This window comes from Coturnix japonica, chromosome 2 (assembly GCF_001577835.2).
Source record: "Coturnix japonica isolate 7356 chromosome 2, Coturnix japonica 2.1, whole genome shotgun sequence".
Taxonomy (NCBI): Eukaryota; Metazoa; Chordata; class Aves; order Galliformes; family Phasianidae; genus Coturnix; species Coturnix japonica.
This window is the reverse complement of record NC_029517.1, coordinates 17519783-17539733: the sequence shown is the minus strand read 5'-3', so window position 1 is coordinate 17539733 and position 19951 is coordinate 17519783. Positions and strand designations below refer to the sequence as shown.

The following is a 19951-nucleotide window of genomic DNA, read 5'->3' as shown; positions in this document are numbered from 1 at the left end:
CTTGTAGCAAATTCAAACTGTCTATTGGGTTGTGTGTCAGGAAGAGCAGTGCTAGCAGGTCAGGAGGTGGTCACCTGCCCTCTTGTAAACTGAAGTGAGACACACCTGGAATGCTGACTCCAGCTCAGAGCTCCCCAGCACAAGAGAGATGTGGACATACGCAGCAATATAGTCAGGAACCAAAACATTGCCTCTAGGCTTGAAGAAGGATAGATAGTCTGAGAGCTGTGCTGGTTCTGACTGGAGAAGGAAAAGGCTCATATAGATCTAGATGTATGAATAGGAAAGAAGTAAAGAAGAGTGAGATTCTTCTCAGTGGCATCCAGGGACAGGACAAGAGTTACCATGCACAAATTGGAATGTAAGCAATGCCAATTCAGTGTAAGAAAAAATATTTTTATTGTGATGATGGTCAAGCATTGTGACAGTTTGCCAGAGAGAGTGTGCAAGTCTCTGGCCTTTGAGATACTCAAAACACAACTTGACATGGCCCCACTCTAGCAGAGCCTGTTCTGAGCAAGGATTTGGACTTGATGCTCTCCAGTGGTGCCTTACGACCTTCACTGCTCTGTGATTCTGTGGATAAACTGAAATAACAATGTAAAGGAACTTTTTAGTAAAGGATTCTGAAGTTAGCATAGGATGGACAGTCGTCGTTTGACTTGTTGTCTTTTTTTTTTAATTCAGAAAAAAAAATGTCTGTCTCTCCTCTCATTGGAACTGATGCGATGCCATTTGAGGTAGTTGGGGCAGCTGTGCCTTGTGCTTGCTGGCACTGAACACTTCAGTTTCATCTCATTAGCCCTAGGCAGTCACTTGATCAGATTATAGAAGATCTGGCAAGGAGTTCTGGGTGACCGTGAGCTGGCAGAAGCTTTATTCAGATAGTGCTGTTTAGCTGAGGAAGCCAATCAAAGAAAATGATAACAACTTACTGACAGCCTCTTTTTCTTTTCCCACCTTTTAGTTTATGTAACGTGTGACATGAAGCACTTGAGCAGAATACAAATAGCTGTGTCACTCATTTGCCCTCCAAGAGTTCATTCCTATTCAACCTTTCATGCCAACCGTTTCATTTAATTTCAGATAAATACGTATGTCCTTTCATTTACACCACTCCAATATGTTGGAGTAACCGCCTCTAGATATTTGAAAATCAGCCATATTGATAATGACTGACTAAAATTTAAAAATATGTTTTAAAATATTACACTTATACATTTAAATATTAAATTTAAAATACATCTCAGAAGAAATAAAAAATGAGGAGGGTTGATTTGTTTATAGAGCTATTGTTTTCAGTGTTAGAGTATTTGAAAAAATGTCCTTCACTAGCTTGGTAGTATTCTATTTTTTAGTGGTATTTCCTGCTTTCTAGTTACTCTAGCATTAGATTTCTTGTTACACCCTCAAGTTAATATAGCATGGAATTGGTTTTATTTTATTTTTTAAGACAATGTTAAGATTTTTTTTGTTGCAGATTTGCCAAGACTCATTAAATTAGATTGTTGCAGATTTGCCTAAGGCTAAGCTCACCCAGAAAGTGTAAGGATAGCGATAAAATTTGCTGCCTGACTAGGCATCATTTTTTCTTTATATGTAGTAATCACTGCTAGAAAATCACAAATGTGGTAATGAGAGAGACAATCGTTTGCAAAATAAAGTAAAATCCAGAATGTGTGTTGAAGTAAATTTAACATGGAATGTATATAGTTTACTTCTGTGTTCACTGCATTGTATAATGGGAATTGTAAACAAAGTCATATTTTGCAGAACATAAAATTTTGTTGAGTTTCAATTAGGGATCAGTTTGACCGTGTGCCCCTTTTATTCCTGTAGTTCCAAATAATTATTTACTATTTAATAAATAGCACAATTATTTATTAAACCCTCTCCCACCCCTCCATAAAAGGCCTCATTGAGGAGAAAAAAAATAAATTGTCTGAACTATGGCCATGACAAAGTCTGGGAGTAGGTAACAGAGAAACAATGAAAGGTATTTCTGCGTGGAGTGTAGAGATTTCTTGGTCAGATTATGAAATCTTTAATTTTGAGTATAGATGCACATCAATTGGAGCAAGGGTTGATACTGGTTTCTAAGAGTTGCTTGTGTTTGCTTTGGGTGGTTGTGATGAGTTTTAGAGTTAGAAACATAGATACATTTATCTACTTCAGAAGCAGCTCGATCTTTTAAAATAACTGCTGCTTTCCCATATCATTTGCCTCAATATGGCAAGAAAAACATACATGAAACTAGTATTATTGGTGATTTCCAAAGAAATGTCACAAAAAAAAATTAAAAATAAAATATGGCAGTTATGTATGGTTTTCATACTGCTGTTAATTTCAATATGGATCTCCTAGAACAGAGGAAAGCAGTCATTAGAATACAGAGGACTGACTGTTACATCTACATGTATATAAGTGCTGCATTATTCTGTCTAGCTTTATTTCATCAGTTGTTTTGAACAAGTTATTCTTTTTTTTTTTTTCTTTATGACAGCATTCATTATATACCTTCTTCCCACTGTTTGTCATTAATGCTATATTACTATTGAGTTTGTCAGTTGTTCTGAGCATTCCTGATTTGAAGAGATGCGTGGTCTGCATTGCTTGTTGGACTAATACTCTGCTTTCAGACTGTTAAGAGGGTGCTTCTGTGTGACTTGATGAACCACTAATTTCTGTCTTCCTGCTAAAAGTAATAAATTACCTATCTATCTTCTTGGTAGGATGAAAAATAAAGGTAACTTAGATTTAGCTACATAGATTAGGTCCCTACATCCACTATTTCCTGTTTTTAATTATATTACTCTGATTTTATTTATTTATTTATTTTTTAAGATGCCGAGAGCATCTGCAGATCTAGCTGAGATGATTTATCAGCTGTACATCTTCACTAACAGTTGTGGCTTTACACCAAAGCTCACTGGGCTTGGAGAAACCAGTCAGCCCACTGCTGAATGTTGTTGGGTGGTATGGGGGATTGGATTGGTGGAAAAGAGTGAGATTTGAAATCTCTGTATTCATTTCTGTCCCCGCAGACACACAGATGCTTTGAACTGATTATTATTTATTTTTGAAGAGGAAAAAAGAAAGAAAATAAACTTGAAATCGGCTGGCATTTAGTATCTAAATTGAGTTTTAGCTGCCAGACTTGTAAACGTTGACTTTTTTAGTTAATTATTTCATCACAGAGCCAGAGGACTTCCTTCTCATTGGGGCAGATCTTCATTATGTTCTACTGAAGGAAAGCTCCTGGCTGTTCAGCTGGTTTAGGCTCCTGGTGCCATTTTTCTTCCTTGTTATACATAATTTTTTTCCCCTTTGGAATTTAATAATAAATTTGAGCAGGAAATTAAGAGTAAAAACATGTGCCTCTGAAATTCAGTATATTGGACCCCTTTTTAAGTTATTTTAATTGTGCATCCTATCTTCCAGCAAAGTGTAAGTGGTGAAAGAGTTAAGTTTTTGTCAGGGTTAAGAAAGAAAGAAAAGGAAAGAAAAGAAAAAAGAAATAGTAAGTGAATCATGTATTTGTTTGACCGGAGATGTTCAGTTCTGGAGACATTTGAGACAGTGCTCTCAGAGCACTGCCATAAAGTACTGAAGGATTTAATTTTAAAATATAATACAGCTATTAAACCTATTACGTTAATACTGGAATATTCAGTCTCTCCAAGAAGAAGAGTTATGCCTGCCTAAATGATGACCTGTGATCATAAACAGGTTAATTTAATATGACCTGATTTCAGATGTGTTCCCTGATTGCTTTAAGGGTAACTGTTTTTTATGATTTTTATCTTTTCAAAAACACTATCCATAAATCTTAATTACCGAAGTATTTAATTATGTCTGTCAGTGTTTCAGGAAAAACAGATGAGGGAGGTGTGTGTTAATCCCACAGTCTAAGCATAGTACCTATATATTCTGAGTTTTGTGCCCTCTCAAGTTCTTCCTGCCACAGCATCAGCTTGTGCTGTGAGCCAGGTAGTAAGGCCACTCGGCAGCCGTGCCGACGATTCATGTGAAACACGTACTGCCAGACAGAGCATCTGACTGTTTGGAGGCTGGTTCTGTAGTCCTGAGGATCCAGGGTGAATTCAAGTCTAGACTCCGTCATTTTTTCAGGCTGTTGAGAAGGGATAAATAACAAATTGGATATGCCCAGGATAGAACAGAGGTAACAGTGAAACAAGGATGCTCCTGCTACATTGTGCTCTGGGAAGGAAGCTGTAAGAGCAGCAGCAACAAGAACAGCAGCAGCAGCAGCAGGAGCACCTTCGGAGAGCCGGGTGTTGCAGCACTCTGAGATCCAAGGACTCTGCTACGCCTGTCTTGCCTAAGTTCAGAATGGTTGGTACAAGCCTTATGCCACGTGTTATGAAAGGTGTGTACGAATATGGGATTTCCACTGTAATAACTGCATGCTGAGGAAATAAAGACGTGCTTCTGGGTTGTTGTTGTCGTAGCTTTTTCTGCTTTTATTATTATTATTATTTTTTAATCATCTTAAAAAGAAGAGATTGATATACTGAGAGTAAGTAACTTTCATCCATCTTCGAGATAAACTAGAAGGACAGCTCAAGAGCTGGAGGGTGACTGCCTGCAGGCTTTTCTACCTGTTTTCTTTCACCTGGGGCTTTAAAGTGAGGAGAGATGGACAGAGTCTCAGAGGAGACAGGGATGCCTGGAGCTTGGTGAAGCCACACACTGACTGCTGCCTGCTGTCCTCTTCATGCAGTGCTGTGGGCTGGTGCACCGACGGCGAGTACGGGTTTCCTATGTAAGTTTCCATTTGTATTTGTATAATGCTAACTTGTATGTTCAACTCGTAATATATTAGATGGTACAGTATGGCTCAGTTAGATATTTTTATATATATCTTAACCACCAGCCAGAGTGCTAAGCATCTGTGAAATAAGTTTTTACAGCACGGAGACAAAAAGATCATTTTTACAAGTGGGAGTATCATTTATTTTTTCAGAACTTATTCATACCGTGGATGTATTTCATGTCAGAGTAACTTACAGTGTTAAAAGATTGTAATTCTAACTCTTCAGAATTTTTTTTGTTTAGTTGTGTGGTGTTTTTTCTTGGTAATAGCTGTGTACGTAGAGTCATTAGAGTAGGTCATCTATGTTTACCCATATATAACAACTGAAAATCAATATAACATAGGCTGGCACAGTAATTGCACAAAAGACTGTGTATAACGTAAAAATCCTCTTGTGAGGCAGTTCTTTTTAAAAAGAGCAGTAGCAGAGTGACAAAGATATGGCCTGATGGTCTGCATGGTTTATTTGCTTTCCAGAACAGGGTATTTCAATACTCTGATATGATAAGACTGCTCTGTATTGCAAAATGGCTGTCTCTAATAAATTCCACAAGGAGGGACAGCGCCAAAGCTTAAGTATTAGTAATGAAAAAGATTGGCTGTTAGCTGAAATATGCCTGAACCATAGTCAGCTGGCGTGATAATCTCCTAAGTAATTCATTTATGTTTTAACATTCCTTTTCTGTTCTGCTATTCAGTTGTCAGATAGGTGTGATAAGAAACAGGAGGTTAAAGTGATGTGGCTAAGCTGCAAATTGAGATTGCTGAGTATTTGCAACATGCAGCTTGTTGCACAAGAAAAGAGCATATATATATATGGAGGAATAGTTCTGTTTTCTGGAATACCCAGTTCATTTCTCTCTGTCATAGAAAGCTATTGTATAGAATGCAAGGTCATTAATAAGTGAGATCTAAATACAAATACTAGGGCTTGGCAGAGAGAGTAAAATTATTGGGAATGTATCTCTTGTGCTGGAACGTATTACAGAGATGTAAACAATGAGAAAGGTCAGTGAGGCCATAGTGATTTTGCAGAGCTGATTTGACTTCGGATGTGTTTTGTTCCTACTGATGCAACAGTTGATACCTTTGTGTAAAAAGCAGACAGAAGGTTGGAGATTCAGATGAGATATTTGGTCACAGGTAAAATGTAAACAGTACAATATTTTGGATAAGTTCAATGTCTAGTCCATTTTAACTAACAATTTGATGTAATATCAAAAGTTGGATCTCTATAGTGAATTTTTTTATATAACTTATATTTGTAGTTACTGCCATCATTTAGAAGAAATTGAAATGTGAATGCATTGGAACCACTTACTTATGAGTTCTCCCATGCCAGTGGAGTTCAGGGCCATGTGAAAACATTGACGCCTTGAGAGGCATCACCCAACCTTCTGTTTCTATCTATTACTGTTATTTAGAGGTAGCACCAACCACTGTGAGTAGCATTATTGGGACAGAATATAGTATTTGTGTTTGCAGGCTGAATGCTGATTCATGAACCACATAGGTGTCCACTCAGGTTTAGTCTCAGACTAAACATATTAAACTCCATGGACTCTAAGTGTCACTTTTTGAGTGTTTGAGGGTAAGTGGGGTGAAAGATGCCTAGCAAGTGTCTTGCATAATACTAGCGTTTGTACTTTACTCTGTGATACTTGTGGTACCAAGGGTATTATGCAAATAGACCTCAGGGTGTTCCAAGTGTCTTTAGCATCAGTTCCTACTGGGTACTGAAAGAATCCTTCATCTTGCTTAGGATAAATGGAATGGAGTTTGTCCTTGATCTTTTTGGTCTTTATGTGGAAGATGACCGTGTTCTCAAATTACTTAATTACAAATAAAAGTTCTCTCTGTTGTTTGAATCCTTGATTATCCAAATCCATTATTATTGAATTATTTTTTTTTTTGTGCTCCCCATGGCACTGGGCTAATTGAGGTTATCCTGGATGATTCTTTTGGGATGAAAGTACTGAAATTAATGTGAGATAAGATATGACCCTTTTCATTAATGTTTGACTCACTAAGGAGAAAATCAGACTTTTATTCTGGGTTATTAGTTTACAGTTCTTAGGTTGACTATTAATGAGGGTGGAAAGTGATCCAACTTAGTTTTTTGTTTGTTTTTGAAAAGTGGTGTTGATATTGTATTTGTGCATTCAGAAATGTGTGACCAAGTCTACCTATTTTTTTCAACTAATCCAGCTTTTGCTGATCCAGACCTTTAAAAAAAAAAGTACAGATTTTAGATATTTTCAATCCCTTCAATGGACTTTTTGGTCAGGAATAGACAAATCACTGCAATTAGTTATGTGGACTCCCATTTGGAAGACCAGCGTTCTGGAAGGAGAAGTTGGAAGAGGAGATGGCTATGTTCTTACCTTGCTATGATCCCAGTGTCAGATTAGTGCATATAGATTAGTCCTGTACAAGGCTAAACTTGGAGGCCTGGATGGGACGTATCCATCCTGAACTTCTCTCCAACATTTGCTGCCATTCTATGGTGTGCAGGCAGTATAACATGAACAAGATTAAATTAGTCTCAGGTGTTCTTCTTTCGCTTTCTTGCTCTTTCTTCAGCATAGTTCCTTACACAGCCTGTAGCCAAGAGCTTCCAGTCTTTCCGTGCCTGTGCTGTCAGCTTCTCTGTGGTTGAGTGATCAAGTTTGTAGAGGCTGTGATCTGTCTGTGGCACAATCTGCAGCTCTGAAAAGTAGGGTGTGTAATATGGACATTATGGCTGTATGTTAGTACTCACATGATGAAATCTGGAGGTAATTCTGAACATCTAAATGGTATTCCTTTTAGATCTGTCTGTGAAATGGAGCCATGCCATTTATCAAATAGAATCCATTTTAGGTAGGAAAGAGGAGTAGCTCTGTGGAGCTCTACGAGCAGACGATCTTGTCTTCTTTAGTAAAGCAGAGTCAAAAACATTAGTGCTAAATGTAGGTAGCCCAAAAATGTTCTTGCAGCTCTGACTGCTGTCTTGTTACAGAACATCCAAGTGCACTGGAGCCTGAAGACTGACCAGTGTATTTTTGGTTTCAGACATTAGGTCAACCCACCCATGTGCTGCTGCAACCATCAAAAGCTGGAGTCTGCTGGAAGTCACTCAGAAGTCCTGAGCTGTCTTCAGCTCCCAGCTGTTCTTGCTGCATGTGCATAGAAAACCACCATGAAAGCTGTTCAGATGAGTCCAAGATGCTTCCTGAGTATGCATGTTTTTGAATAGAGCTACTAGCTGGCCACTAGATTTCTTTCCCTGCCTTGCATACTGTCTTCTTTTACTGCTGTGGACATATTTGCAACCACTGCTATCAATGATGCAACATACCCACTGAGCTGGAAAAAATGCTGATATGGTAACACTGATGGTTGACTATGAACTTTTTATCTATGACAAGTTGAAACATTGATAGGTACTGCTGGAGCACCCAAGACTGGCAAATCCAAATACACTGGACACAGTAGTATACTACAGAACATACCTAGGCTTCTTGGCATTTCAACTGACAAAATGTGTTGCCACTCCTACAGCTGTGCAACAGAGAGTAGTGAGATGGTGCGAAGGAGGGTCAGCATCTCAGAATATTCTGTATAATCAAGCCCATAGGCTGGACTCCAGTTGGATTATTAGCAGTTGTTAAAAATACTCAGTTTTCCGTATTTCTCAGCTCTATACTTGATTCTTATTTAGAAGTAGTTTGACTTCTAACTGTAGTCATTTGTTCACTTTTTGAAATATCGTTTTTTTTTTCCTGTGTATTTTTTCTTATAGAATTATCAAATAACGTATTTAGCTGAAAGGGCCATTCAGAATAAATGTGGGTCAGTATTTAAAAGATTTTTCTCAGATATGTAACTAATTTGATAAAGGATGTAGATGATGTCTGGAAGCAAGTATTCATTACTACAACTATAATCCTTTCCAAAGAATCATTACAAAATAATATGAAACCAACCAAACAAAACCAAACAACCCTAAAAACTGCATTCCAAAACAATATGAGCTTTATTTAAAGAAGTGAAATTTATGGTATGGCCTGCACTGTGTGTTTTAGTTTAATGTAATTAAGGAACTTGGCATAGCTATGTTTGAGATGCTTTTCTAATGGTGGGGACTGTAATTGGAGAGCTTTCTGCCTGCAGCAGTGAGCAGGATGCAGACAGAAGACTCTTTGTACTTTAGACCTCCTGAGGGAATGTTGGTCTTTTTATTATTTTTTTTTAAGTTTGGACAGGGTTTTCTTTTCTTCTTTCTGTTCCTCTTGGTACTGTAATCTCCTCCATCTATCACCTAATCATGTTTCTCAGCAGATTATTCTTTATCATTGCAGATGATGTTCTTCTCCTCCTTCCTTTTGCTCACTGCTTCCATATCTCTTCTTCATTGCTGAGTTATAGGGTTTTTGGTTTTTTTTCCCCTAGATTTAAATCCTTTTTTTTTTTTTTTTTTTTTTTTCCCCTCTCTACTACCTGCAATTTGTGTTTTGACTTGCAGAAATCTTGCTTCACGTTTGCAAACTCCCTTTCCTTATGTTGATATTAATTCCATTTGTGTGGTTTTGCTTCTTGTTTTTGGCACATGCTGGCCCTATTTCTGTGGCCCTTTGTGCTCCCATACCTTAAGCCCTACCTTCTTTCCATCCCTGTTCTCTATTGCTCTTATTGCCACTTATAGTAGAAAGGCGTAGTTGTTTTCAAGAAGTTACAGCAGTTATTGAATAACTGTTATTTTTATGAAAATTTTCCTTTGTATTACTTTTCTGTGTGTATGATTGAAATACAAGACTCTGGGAAAGAAGAAAGAACAGAGAAATTGTGGTTTTATGATAATAAAATTCAAAATACTTTTTTTTTTTTATTGTTAACATCATATATTCAAGCCTTAAGGTAATTGACCGGCTTAGCAAAACTTGCCCTTTAACTTTTTAGTGTGATTTGACTGTCATTGGAGCTGGGTGGGTCTTAGTGATGTAAAACTATCCAGGGCAAAATCTTTGGTTTTGAGGGAAAATGTATATTTCAGATATCCATTGGAAACCCTTTTACATTTTTTTTTCCACCTAAATTTTGTTATATTTTACATTGGTAATATGGGACAAAAACAATACAATAATAAATCTGGTGTGATATTTAGAGGGAAAATGGCATGAATGACAAGACTGTCTGCCAGTCTTGTAAACTAGCCAAGACACAGGTGGAATTGCACTGTCCAAACTAAAGGGGAATAAGTTGCTCTTATAATTCCTCGCCCACCTGTTCACTCAGTTGTCTAACAGACACTTATAGTTACATTGTGGAGTATTACCAAAGCCAGAATGTTTCCATTGTAGCTCCAATTCATTGATGTGAAACTTTACATGTTCCAGTTAATTTGGGTTTTACCTTTTATTTTTTAGGTGGTCATAATTTCTTATTTTTTACACTTGTGGCTGCATTTGTGTAATTGTTCTGTTTCTTTTTCCAGCTTGGAGCTGGACTGTAGAACCTTTGCTTAAAGAAACAAAATACGAATACATTTTCTTGTCCTTTAAATTCTTTCTTCTTGCTGCATTCCCTAGGTACGACCTCTGAATTTAATTTACTGGTGAAAGGAGCTTCTTTTAAAAAAAACTTCTCACATGTGGGAGAATTAAATGGAACATTTATAGCTTATTATGTATTCTGAAGTGAAATTATATAACAATATACCTGGTAGATGAAATATTGTGACAAGAAGGGCCTTCTCTCTTTCATTCTGCATGCAGTATAACTGTACTTGAATAATAGATTAAAAATGTTTAAAACTGCAAGTCAGCAGCAATATCACAGTTTAAAGTATACTGAAATAGAGTATATTTTACCTTTTACTTTACCTTTTACTTTATCCTGTCCTCATCTGTTAAAGATGATTTTGTATTTCCACTATTAATTTTATCACCAACTGCTAAACTGGAATATTATTTTGTTACCCTCCACTAATTTGGATATATAAAAAGTAGTGACATTGTTTGCATTGCTTCTGGCAAGCTCAGACTTCAGAAACCAATCTGCTTCCTTTATCACCTTTTTCTCCTCTACCAGTGGGCTCCTTGACTTTGTCTTTGCACATAATACTTTGGTGTTAGAGTTTTCTGAAGCTGTATTTCCAGTGGTTTTTTTTTGTTTGTTTGTTTTGTTGTTGTTGTTTTTTTAAAGCTATGGCTTTATTTTCTGAAACCTATGTGATATTCTAGACAATAAGTTACAAATTTACAGTGAGTCTTACATTTATAGCTGTCTGTACCCTGTAGTTAGTCTCTTAGAGGTAGTGAGTGTGACTCAGGACATGTAAGCTCTGTCTGCAGATCTGACTGTGATTCATACTGTGACTGGAGATAAATCAGGTAAAAAGGGATTCAAGGTGCTTACTTCCATAAGGCAGTGATTTTTTGAGAAAAGGAGAATCCTGCTACTCAAGTGTGCATATAGAAGTATACAGTTGTATACAAAATCTGAATAAATGACTATTTGTTAAAAATAAACACAATTAAATTAAGAGAATATTGTACCTAAGTACTAACCCATTTTCATCTTTCCTAGCCATACAAAACTTATTTTCAACTCACAGTCTTTCTATCTTCCACCATTTTTCCTGACTCATATAGTGAGTTTTGCTATTTTCACTCTGTAAATATGTTATTCTCCTTTATTCTTAGAGGTTTTTTTTATATTTTTCTTTAATGCATATTCTCTCCTGTCTTTTTCCCCATTCTTATTGGATATAATGTTGTCTTTTACCTTCTGTTTCCTCATTCTCTTGCTCCTTCTTCATGACCAGTGATGGGGTGAAAAAACCAAAAAGTATTCTTGCCAATTTTAATAGATTTTTTTTTTTTTTTAATGAGTTGGCATTCTATAAAAACTTTATGAGACTATGAAGTCATGATAAATTAACTGGCTGTCTTATAATGCTAATTGAGTCACTTGACTTCTCTGAGGACAGATAGCATGAAAGGCATTAAAGACAGTGATCTTTTTACCAAATCAGAATAGCAAGGTGAATAAATTGTGAAAGGGAAATGTGGGAAAAGTAGAAGAAAAAGAAAAGGCTTATAGATTTCAATAGAAAAGGTAAAGATGATGAAATATTGAACACACCAAGGCTGCTTTGACAAGCAGAAACTTTTTTGAAAAAGGTCTTGAAATGGTTCTGATGTGAAGAGGTGTCCCCTTCCAACGGGTATGTTGAAAGAAAAGGTAATTTTCTGTTAGTGAAGGAAGAAGTGGAGAGAATCAGGGTACGTGTGGAACAGGCCATTTAAGACATATGGAAGTTTTTGCTTCCTCCTAGAAACTGAAGGAACTTTACATTTTGTATACATGATGAGGTAACACCAGACCTTGATGTACAGTAAAGAAACTTTATACTTTTGTAGACTCTTAAAAACATTTTGCTAGGGAAGGCAAGATTCAATTAAATTTGACCTAAGAGTCTTTGTTTGGGTTGATTTAAGCATGTAATTTATACCATGGAGAACAGGTTCCTTTTCCAAGGACTTTTCTATACATTCCTAATCACACCTACTTTATTTGTGGATGTAGATATTAGCAGGACAGTCTAGGGTATATATATTAACAGTTCTGATCATTTTGACAATGTATTTTTCTGTGCATTCCAACTAAGCAAGCACTGCTGTGAAAAGAAGAAATAATCAACCCAAGTGGTTTGTAGAACTGAGACCCCAAGTAGCAAGCCCTTGTCTGCACTGTCGTGCATCACTAGTCATCAGAGATCAGTGGCTTTTACACATTTTTCCTCTAGATGGAACCACACTGCTGCTTCACTTGGCTGAAATATGGTTTGTTTAACAGCTGTAGGAAATGCTCTAGCAGGCACTTGCAATCCTGCATCTATGTTGAATAGCATATGATGTCTTTGGAACATACAGTTTGCATTAGAGGCATGATGCAAAAAAAAGAATGCTTCTGGGTTTTATGATGCTTCTGGTAAGAAAGATTTTGAAGGTGATATTAGTAAACTTTTTATGGGAATTCTGCCCTAGATGTTCTGCATCTGGCAAAATGCAGTCAGATTCTTCATGCTCTCCCTAGGCTCTGTAAACTCTGTTTCAGAGTTTATAACCAGACTGCTGGCAATTCACCATTATGACATTTTATAACCCTTTCTTTTTATGGGCTCATGTGCAGAACTTGGGCTACTATGACAGGCATCTGCTACCTCTATTTTTCATTAGAAATCTCTTGCTTCATTTATTGTTTCTCTATTTCCTTTTTGTTTTGCCAGAAACGATTCCAGTTAAAGTGCCTTTCTTTTTCTCTGCTAATCCTTTTCTTGTATTTTGTGATTGTGTATTTCTTTGGTAAATTGCATACAGAACTCTTTCAAGATTTCTCTGTTTTAATCTAACTTTGTCATACATGAGCCTATTCAAGTCTTATCTTTCCAGTTTCATATGTGAGGTAAATCCATTACGTAATATTCTCTCCAATTGTTTTTTATTGGGTTAATTTGGAAGCCCAAGATTTTACTGAAACAGGTATGTTACTATTTCTAAGAAGAGCATTTATGGGCAAGTCGTGACCCACTCTAGGCTGTTATAAAGATCTGAAAAATAAACTAGTTTGAATAGTTGTCTGCCTAATCATATTCAAACAGTAGAGTATTTATTTTGATAAGGAGAATGACTATGCAGTTCTGTAAATCAGGAGGCAATAGATTCAGTTTTAGTGACATAGACAGAAAGGGCTTCAGCAATCAGGGTGGTTACAGAAAGCTTCAGCAAAAAGAGGTGCTCACTGAGGGTTAAAGCCTGATGTTAAGAGATGAAGAAAGGAAAAGTGCAGTAGAGACACAGGAAAAACTGTGGAAAGTTCGTTGGAGAAGGATTTTTTATTTATTTATTTTTTTTCATTTCCTTCATACACATTTTTAACTGTTGTCTGCTTCAGAAAGGTTTGTTTTCTGTTTGTTTTTATCTGGACCTGGCTTATTTTAGATGTCAGAAAGTGGCTGGGCAATAAGGCATGGCTTACCAGGCCTGTCATGAGTCAAATGTCCCAATGTATTCGCTCCATATTTATAGGTATATTCGATTTGTCCAAAATGTCCAGCATGTGCAAATGTCATAAAGTGTGCCATAGGAAAGCTGCTGGGCAGTTGGGTTGTCCCGGGTATGGGTTGGAAGCAAGACAATAATGTACGAACATGTCCCCCATGAGTGTACCACAAAATAGATGAGAGATATTATGTCCAAAACTAGTGACCTCTGACACAGGTCCTTGAAGNAAGACAATAATGTACGAACATGTCCCCCATGAGTGAGACAGAATAGAGAAGACAGGAAACATTTCCAAAACTAGTGACCTCTGACACAGGTCCTTGAAGTACGTTCTGTTCTTTCAGATCTGTCACTCATGGCCAAACATTTACCAGAGTCAAAGGAAATGTCTCCATCTTCATATGCAAAGCTTTATCTCACGTCCTTGTGTGAGACTCTGTCCCTTTGAGATATGGCATGATTATAGGGGAAAAAGATCTTCGTTTTCCTAGGATGTCATAAAAATAACGAAGGGATGGTGGAGATGTTTTGCATTAGGGAGGTCATACATATTGTGGAAAAAAATACATTTAGAGTCCGTGGATGATTAGCAATAGAGAAAAGCCAGTTTGTAACTGTTACACTGGGAAAAAAAAAAAAGTCTGAGAACCATTCAACCAGTAATAAATTAGAATTTTGTAAAACTGCCAAGATCACAGAGACCCAAAGGGATTTCTTGATAAAATGATGCTCATGTGTTCATGCGCCTGTGGGTTGCAGTTAACTTTTGTACTTCTGTGCTTCAAAGTTGAAAGCACTCTAAAGAGGACAAATTAGACTACAAAATAAAACTTGCATTTACAGTCATTTCCTTAGCGATTGTGTTGTTCTTCATGTACGTGGCAAGTTTATGAAGCACTCTCCAAGTCCAAAGTTGTGTGAATCACAAATGGAGTGACAGTAACTTCTGTCTTTGTCATCACTCAAAATGGGAATTTCTGATCTAGAAGGTGGGAAAGTAATTTATTTTATCATGTAAGCCCAGGATTACTTTTTATATCTTTATTTCAACCTAGAAAATTAGATAGAATGTTTTTAATATAAGAATTAGTATAAGAAGCTAATTTATGCACATAAATATGAACTCTTAGCATGATCTCAGTAGATTAACTTTTTCCATTTGAACTTGAGAAATTCTCTAGTGTATTTCTCAAACTGGCTATGTAGGATGTCCTGTTGTTAGTCCTGGAGATTGAAACAAGTGTTGGAGTTGATGTACTTTGTTAAAGTGAATTTTCTGGCATTGCTGACGCTGCCTTTATGCCTGCCATTTCCTGTGAAGGAGAACAGAGACATCTCAGAAGAGTCCCCTAAGGCTGTACCCTTGTGCCTCCTGTCAGCCCTGGTCTGGCATCCCAACCTCACTTAGCAGCACAGACCACCTCAGCCATGCTGGAAGACTGAAGCAGCTCTGTCTTTTCTCATAGAGTTTACTTGTGTTTGTGCAGTCTATATAGGCTGCAAATGGAGGAGTCTCTCCTGAGCTAAGGGATAGCTTAAATTTAAGATGTATTGCAGCCACAGTGTTATGCGCTGTGAATGTTGTTATTTATGTTAAATTATGGGGCTTACAAGAATCTCTCCCAGTTTTTCTTCACATATTTATATTTCCACTTTCCAGAAGCTGTTGGTCCCACTCAGTGCCCTCTCAGCTCAGCAGGTCTCACTCACACCACACACCGCCCAGCAGTCCTGTTACCCACACAGCCAAATTGCTGAGCATCGCTCTGCCATGTGCTGGTCCTGATTACTTTCATCCATCACACTGAGATGTGCTCCTGAGCCAGCTCTGCTAGCAGAACATTCATTTCCATCTGTGAAAGATGATACAATTTGTGGCCTTTTTCCAGTACAATACTTTTGATTATATTGGATTGTGTTTGGCAGCCCAGGAGTATAATATATGTATGTAATACATAAATATTACCTGGACAAACAACTTTATTTAATTAACATTTTTTTCTTTCTCTTTAACCTCAATTCTGTCTTTTCTCTTGAGAGTCTCTCATTATCTTTAATTACAAACATGCTTTTAACCAGGATTAGTTATACTCCTTTGGTGTATTCTGGACAGGCTGCTCATACTGCACTGCTGGCTTCCCTGCTGGTAGGTGCTAAAACATGAGAAGCAGAGGTACAAGTCCATCATATCATTTTGTTTATAGAAAATATAAATAAGGATGATAAAACTGAGGTTTAAAAATGCTGTAAAAAGCAATATAAACTAGTATCTTCCTTAACACGTTGTCTCCAAATACCAAATACTGTCATCTTTAAGAGAATATTTAGAGCATCTTTGTTCTTAAATCCTCGCCTCCTAGCATGGTGCTTGTTCCTGAGCAGCAAGAAGGTATGTTGAATAGATTCTGATTTATACAGGCTTTTCCCTGATTATGTCATCGATTTAAATACACCTCTCTGTGTGTTTAAAATGAAACTCTGTATCAAACATTTGCACACTTCTAGTCATTTTTCTAAATATCACTGATTTTCATTGCCTAATTTTAGCTGTTTGGTAATAAGATAATTTACAGTGCTGTGCAATGGCAATGCAGAAGAAAATTCAATCAGTGCTAGGAAGTCTTGAATTCATCTACTTAACTGATACCAAAAAATCCACCCCAAAATAAGCAATCTAACATCAAATAAATTAAATATCCCATCATTTTAAAACTTGGGATGTGTAACTGAAGGCTTTATGATCTTAATTATTGCTGTAGTCTATATTATTTGGATTTTCAGTCAGTGACGTTTCAGTCAGTACAAGAGATGGACAAAGACAGAAGCATCAGCTGATGGAAGTATTTAATAGTGTCAAAAATAAAGTTGAAATTAAACTATAGTTTTGTTTCCCCAACCACCTTTTTCTCACTCTTTCTTGGCTTTACTTATATGTATACAATATTACTGTTGCTGTGTTATATAAAATATGTTTAATGTCTCACATTAGCACATTTCTTGTTTTTGTGTGTGCTCTAAAGTAGTCACATTTGAGATGAATAGAAAAGTAAAAGGGAAAACATTCAAGTAATTATGACAGTAAGGCATAAAAAAGAATATTGATCAACTACTCAAGTAAATAATTGCAGTGAAGGCATTTATTTAATGTAAATATACTTCAAGAGATATGCATGCAAAAGGTTTGAGGTAGCAGCTTTCATAGTGCATTCACTGTACTTTTGATTTCTGTATAAAAGTTCTGTGCATCTTGCAGAAAAAAAGTAATTGTTTTTGGAAAAATCATTTCCTTCCTTTGCAGGAAAGCTTGCTTTGGTTTCCCATTGATTACTGATCTATGCTTTCAATAATTTTACTTCATGTTCTCAAAAATAATTTAGCAACTGACATAATCAGATATTGAATCTGAGTATTTTTCAGTTCTTTCGTTGTTAATTATATGCAATAATTCCAAATACCACTGAAATATTACATTTACATATTGTTTGAATTTTCCTTTGCCATGAGCATGTCATTAATTTTCTTCTTATAAATATCCAATGTGAACTTTTCAGTGACCTCTTTTAATCTCTTATTTGTATTTTTCTGCATTGTTATGAAACCTCTATATCTCTTCTTTGTACTGTTAGTAATAGATACATGGAAGAAAGTTTGTTGAGGGCTGATGTAACCTACAGCCAACCCCTGGAAGTAGGTGCTGTGCATTATTAGCATCCACAGAATTTCTTCCTCCTCTGAGAAGTACAATGCCTGAGTCAACTGCAATGTCTCAGGTAATATATTTTAAACATGCAAATGATGGTTGTATCTTCATGATAACTGCAGATTAGTTATTTTTATGACAAATTTTGAGTTCTCAGCATTTTGCTTCGTTTTATAGCTTTGTGGTTAGAGGAATTCTGGCTATTTGTAAACTCACCACAGTTTCTTCTCTGCCTTATTGGCTGTACTACCACACTGGCAGCCTTATCACCTCACTACCTGACTTCTCCTGTCTTCCCATGCACATTGGCTCTGAAGTTGCATGATATGGAAGCTTTCTAGGGAGCTGAGCGATGCAGTCACAGGCCACACTTGATGCAGAGGAGGAGATGGCCATGAAGGCCTTGAGCCTTTGGAATCAACAGCAGGAGCAGAGACCAGCATCTGAGCATCTGTGTTCTGTTATCAGCAGGCAGAAGACCACTGCCTTGTGTTTTTGAGGCCTATGCAAAATTTAACATGTGGTATTTGTCAGCCGATGGCATGAGTTTCTGTTACACTTGTGAAAGTTGTTCTTTAATGATTTTCACTAAGCACTGAAGTCTTTTACAGTTTCATCTAATTGCTTCACAAACTTTGATGAGCAAATTAACAACATTTATTTGCGAGGTTATGTCGTTAATTTCTGTTCTATATCTGCAGAGCAGGTGTCATTTCTAGTGCCTGCTAGGTTTGAGGAGCCGAACTGGAATGTGTTTTGCCAGTGGGCACCTGTTCCAGGCAGCTCTACACTGGGGGCAGTTAAGTTAGACCCAATAAGCTTGTTTCAATCAGAATCTTTCCATGCATTCATATGATTGGGTTGTTTTTAGTTTTTTTTTTTTTTGTTTTTTTGTTTTGTTTTGTTTTGTTTTGTTTTGTTTGTTTGCTTGTTTTCTGCTGTTTTTAAATTAAATTCTATAGAGTAAGCAAATAAAAAGAAACAACTACTGCATTAAATTAAATTATTTGGTTTAGGAAATCAGTTGATGGAATGCTGATATATCTTAGAACTATCTCCATACTGCGATACGGTACAAAGAACCACATTCTGATTTTCTTAATGTAAGAGCTACATACATATCTGGATGGCTGACACTTAGAAAAAAAGATGCAGTCTTTTTGATAGGAGGCTGTGGCTCCTTTAGATGCTGAAGCAGAAGCACGGTGAGTGAGTGTCAGACAGACAGAGGGAGGAAGGACTGATAATGAACTTATGTGGAATATATCTGTCATTCTGGATTTAATATTCGGCAGAGTTCATCAGGTGAGGACCTTCTGTTTTCTGCCATGAGATTCGTGTCCTCAGGCAAAAAAGCTGTAATTAAAGATTCCACCACGGATCCTACAACAGGGCTAATTTCTGGACTTTCCAGTCATGTCAACATTTACATTTTCAACCTCTGTGCCAGTAAATTTGTTATTTTTCAAGTAGGAATTTTAATGCACTCAGATGACATTAAATTAACTGCTTTACATAAAGTTCAATATTTCTGAAGCTTTCTGTTTTGGAATAAATTTAGTTCATTTTACTTGAGCACTTGTCTGACAAGCCATCAGCAGCTGCGGCTTTAAAATTTTGTGCACTGAGCTCATATTAAGGAGGGGAAAACTCAAATGCCAGATGTTTTCCAGTTTGTTTGTATGAAATGAAGTTTATTTAATAGGAGAGTAAATAGGGTCAGGCCTAATTAGTTGCTTATTCTGTTATACTGGTGACAGGGAAGCTTTGAGTAGAAGGTATATTGTGTCCCCTGACTCTTGGGATGGAGTAAAGGCATCATTTTCTCTATGAAATATATTATTTTTCTTTAATATGTCCAGACATGATGCATTTGAAACAGAACTGCTTCTAATAACTGCTCAGTGTCTCACTGGGAATCTTTCTTGCACTTTTAAGTGTTTCACTGTGGAAAGTTACCACGGTGCAATAAGGATGTAAATCCACTCCTTTATTTTCTCAGTCCAATTATAAGAATTTGACCCTCTGGATGCTTACTGGAGGCCATTGTCCAGCTTCATTTCAGTGAAACTATCACTAGTATCATTACAGTGAAGCTATGTATTCATCTCACACAAGGAATTTATATTTTACTAGAAGTCTATTCCAGTGATGTTGAGAGAAACTGCAGATGCCCAGAGCACAGGGTTGTTCAAAAAATCTGTGCTCCTTTGTCTTTGTTGAGGAACACATAGTAGATTATAAATGTTTTAACAGAAATGAATGAGTAAAAATACAATGGACTTCACTGACATTGAAATAAAATCATCCTGCACTTCAGCATATGCCTCTGCCAGACACAGAAGCAGAGCCTGAGAAGCAGCC

At 36.8% G+C, this 19951-nt stretch overlaps 1 protein-coding gene across 5 annotated transcripts in view; it reads left to right on the top strand.

Moving 5' to 3' along the window:
• CACNB2 (calcium voltage-gated channel auxiliary subunit beta 2) overlaps window positions 1–19951 on the top strand; it is a 223183-nt gene that overhangs the window by 58970 nt on the left and 144262 nt on the right. Inside the window, exon 1 of one of the 5 annotated variants that reach the window (XM_032443075.1) lies at window positions 4552–4786. The exons of the other annotated variants lie outside the window; for them this stretch is intronic. Within the exon in view, the coding sequence (XP_032298966.1) occupies window positions 4739–4786 (48 nt within the window). The 5' untranslated portion in view covers window positions 4552–4738. Of the gene's footprint in view, window positions 1–4551; window positions 4787–19951 lie in introns of those variants that run through there. 5 annotated transcript variants of the gene reach the window in all.